Source organism: Octopus bimaculoides, chromosome 13, assembly GCF_001194135.2.
Source record: "Octopus bimaculoides isolate UCB-OBI-ISO-001 chromosome 13, ASM119413v2, whole genome shotgun sequence".
NCBI lineage: Eukaryota > Metazoa > Mollusca > Cephalopoda > Octopoda > Octopodidae > Octopus > Octopus bimaculoides.
Window position 1 is genome coordinate 59,539,293 of NC_068993.1, and position 2,785 is coordinate 59,542,077.

At 39.2% G+C, this 2,785-nt stretch overlaps 1 protein-coding gene across 1 annotated transcript in view; it reads right to left on the minus strand.

The window, feature by feature from the left end:
• Window positions 1-2,045: 2,045 nt before the first annotated feature.
• LOC106867212 (mucin-5AC) overlaps window positions 2,046-2,785 on the minus strand; it is an 11,300-nt gene continuing 10,560 nt past the window's right edge. The window contains exon 9 of the mRNA XM_052972271.1: window positions 2,046-2,504. Within this exon, the coding sequence (XP_052828231.1) occupies window positions 2,046-2,504 (459 nt within the window). The remainder of the gene's footprint in view (window positions 2,505-2,785) is intronic.

Consider the following 2,785-nt stretch of genomic DNA (forward strand, 5'->3'; position numbering starts at 1 on the left):
TATAAAAACAATATATGAGTATATGCATATATATGTACATGTATGTACATACCTTCATCTACATGTACATATAGATACATAACTGGGTACATGACGTGGCAAAAGAACATGGACAAAATGATAAACAAGGTACAACAAACAAGCAAGCCACATAGAAACATCTCCTTCATCAGCTGCCACCATTAAAACACCAGCGTAAACAAGGAGAACGATCCCTAAGGAGTCTAATTTAGATTTTTTTGCGGTGAAATCTCCTGCTATATTGGTAACGATTACATAGTTTACTTTGAAAAATTATATATATATATATACATATATATACATATATATACATGGGTATCTCTGTCTGTGTGTCTGTATGCATGTATGTATATTTAGTGTGCATGAATTTGAAGTGAATAAGAGAGAGTGAAACAACCCATTGTCTTCGCCCACCACTCCAGAAATCCGCACCCCCTGTCGCTTTTGTTTTCATCACTTATTTCTAATAGGTCCAAGGTTAACGTAGACGCACCTTTCCCTAGTTCGTGTTCTAGCGGTCGTCAGCCTTGCCGTTCGTGACCATCAATGCGAACTTCAATTAAGATTGCTGCAGCTCTCTGTTGGTATTTTGCTGATATTTAAAGAATTAATTAAGTTGAATGTTGCAGCGCTACGCTCATCAGTTTAAACAAAACAACTTCAAATTGCACGAATGTAAGATGAGTGATGGGTCGGGGTGACCTAGACGGATTTGTATATAAATTTTAGATTACTCTGTAATGCGTGCATACGCGCGCGTGTGTGAGTGTTTGTGTGTGTGTTTTTACATTGTGTGTTTATGTGTGTGTGTGTATATATCTGTTTGTCTATTGTTTGTTTATCTTTGCGTGTATGTGGTTGTCATTGTGTTTATGTGTCTGTTTGTTTCTATATATATTTGTCAATGTGTGTGTGTCAGAGGGCGTTTGTGTGTGTGTGTGTGTGTGTGTGTACTTGTGTGTGCAAATGTATATCTGTGTTTGTATACGTTTGTGAAGGCGCATGGTTCAGTGGTTAGAGCGTCGGGTTCACAATCACGAGGTAGTGAGTTCGATTCCTGGATCGGGCTGTGTGTTGTGTTGTGTTCTTGAGCAAGACACTTTATTTCATGTCGTTCCAGTTCACTCAGCTGTAGAAACGATTCGCGACGTCACTGGTGCCAAGTTGCATCGGCCCCTTTGCCTTTCCTTTGGATAACATCAGTGTCATGGAGAGGAGAGGCTGATATGCATGGGCGACAGTTGATCTTCCATAAAACAACCTTGCCCGGAAGCTTTCTAGGTGCAATCCCATGGTCATTCATGGCCGAAAGGGGTCACCCTCACTCTTTTATATGCATGTGCGTCTTTTAACTACTCGCTATTGAACTTTGACGATTCTTGCTTCTAATATTGATTTTTGATACAGGAATTTTGTGCGGAAGGCTAAATTCATTATATCGAATATACTTGACTTCGAAAATCCGAAAGACAAAACTGAACTCTGGATGCAAAGGTCCGGAACAAACATAAAAACATGTTTTCATATGCCTTAATGGCTCTGCCGATTCGTCGCCTACTTGTGACTCATATTAACAAGTCACTTTAGATGCTTATCTATTAAGTCGTCTAGTTATTTGCCTACTTTTCCAAAGGTTATCATAGTTGCTGAAATTAATGTAAAGAACAAACTGCAGAATGTCTCCACCCAATGCAATGTCATGAAATCTGATATTTTATTGTCAAGTTAGAATTAATGTAATCCGATTTTGTGTGTGTATATAGCGAGTGTCAGTGCATATACACCAACTGCTGTTAGATAACTATCCTTGACAGTTATTCATAACGAAACCTTTCATCAGCGTAGGTGGGATTTAGGTTCAGATCCTTCTCCAGCGTCGCACCAACTCTGTAGATATGTTTTTTTCTCTTGAGGATTTTCTTTTGTACTTGAGACCAGTTCCTTCCACTTTGCTCTCCTTCACTAATCTGGTTTCAGAAAGCACGGACATTAAATCTTTCCAGATATTGAGCAAGGAGAACAATTCACCATTTTGATGTGTTGATGTTCTGCCTGTCTTTTCGAGTTCGAATCTTCCTGCTGAAATCAGCAAACTCCGATTCATGAACACCAACTTTCAATGCCGCAGGGCGGATGCCCAAGCTCACATCTGCAGAGTCCAGAACGACTGGTAGCAAGCTAAGGCTAACGAATTTCAAAGTTATATGTGAATTCCACTTATCTATACCGTATTTGGACTTACCAAGACGAAAGCTGAAGACAGCACTTGGCCTGAACACTTTAGTAACATACTGAATAGACCACCAACAGCCTATGATGATTGTCATGTTGATCTTGCTACGTTTCCAAAACAGTCTGGAATGGCGTTTTTCCCAACCTGAAACATTGTCATTTGCGTCACTAAAAAGCCTCTGGTTTACATTTTGTTCTTGCTGAGTCGTACAAGCAACAGGAAAACATATTTGAAGGTAAATTTTCACCACCTGATATTATAAATTGAGAACAGAAATCTGATCCGAGTGACTTTGAAGATGTGTGAATTGTGACCATCTTCAAAAAAGGAGCAGCGAAGTATGTGGAAACTACAGTGAGACCTCTCTGTTAGCATCAATTTGCAAGAACTTATCTCACATGCTGTTGAATCAGGTCAACCAATTTTCCGATCTAATCTTGTCGGAGTCTCCAATGCGGTTTCCATCCTCAAAGAGGTACAACTTATAATTTTGTTGCCAGTCGGTTAAAGACCAAAAAAAAAAAAAAAAAA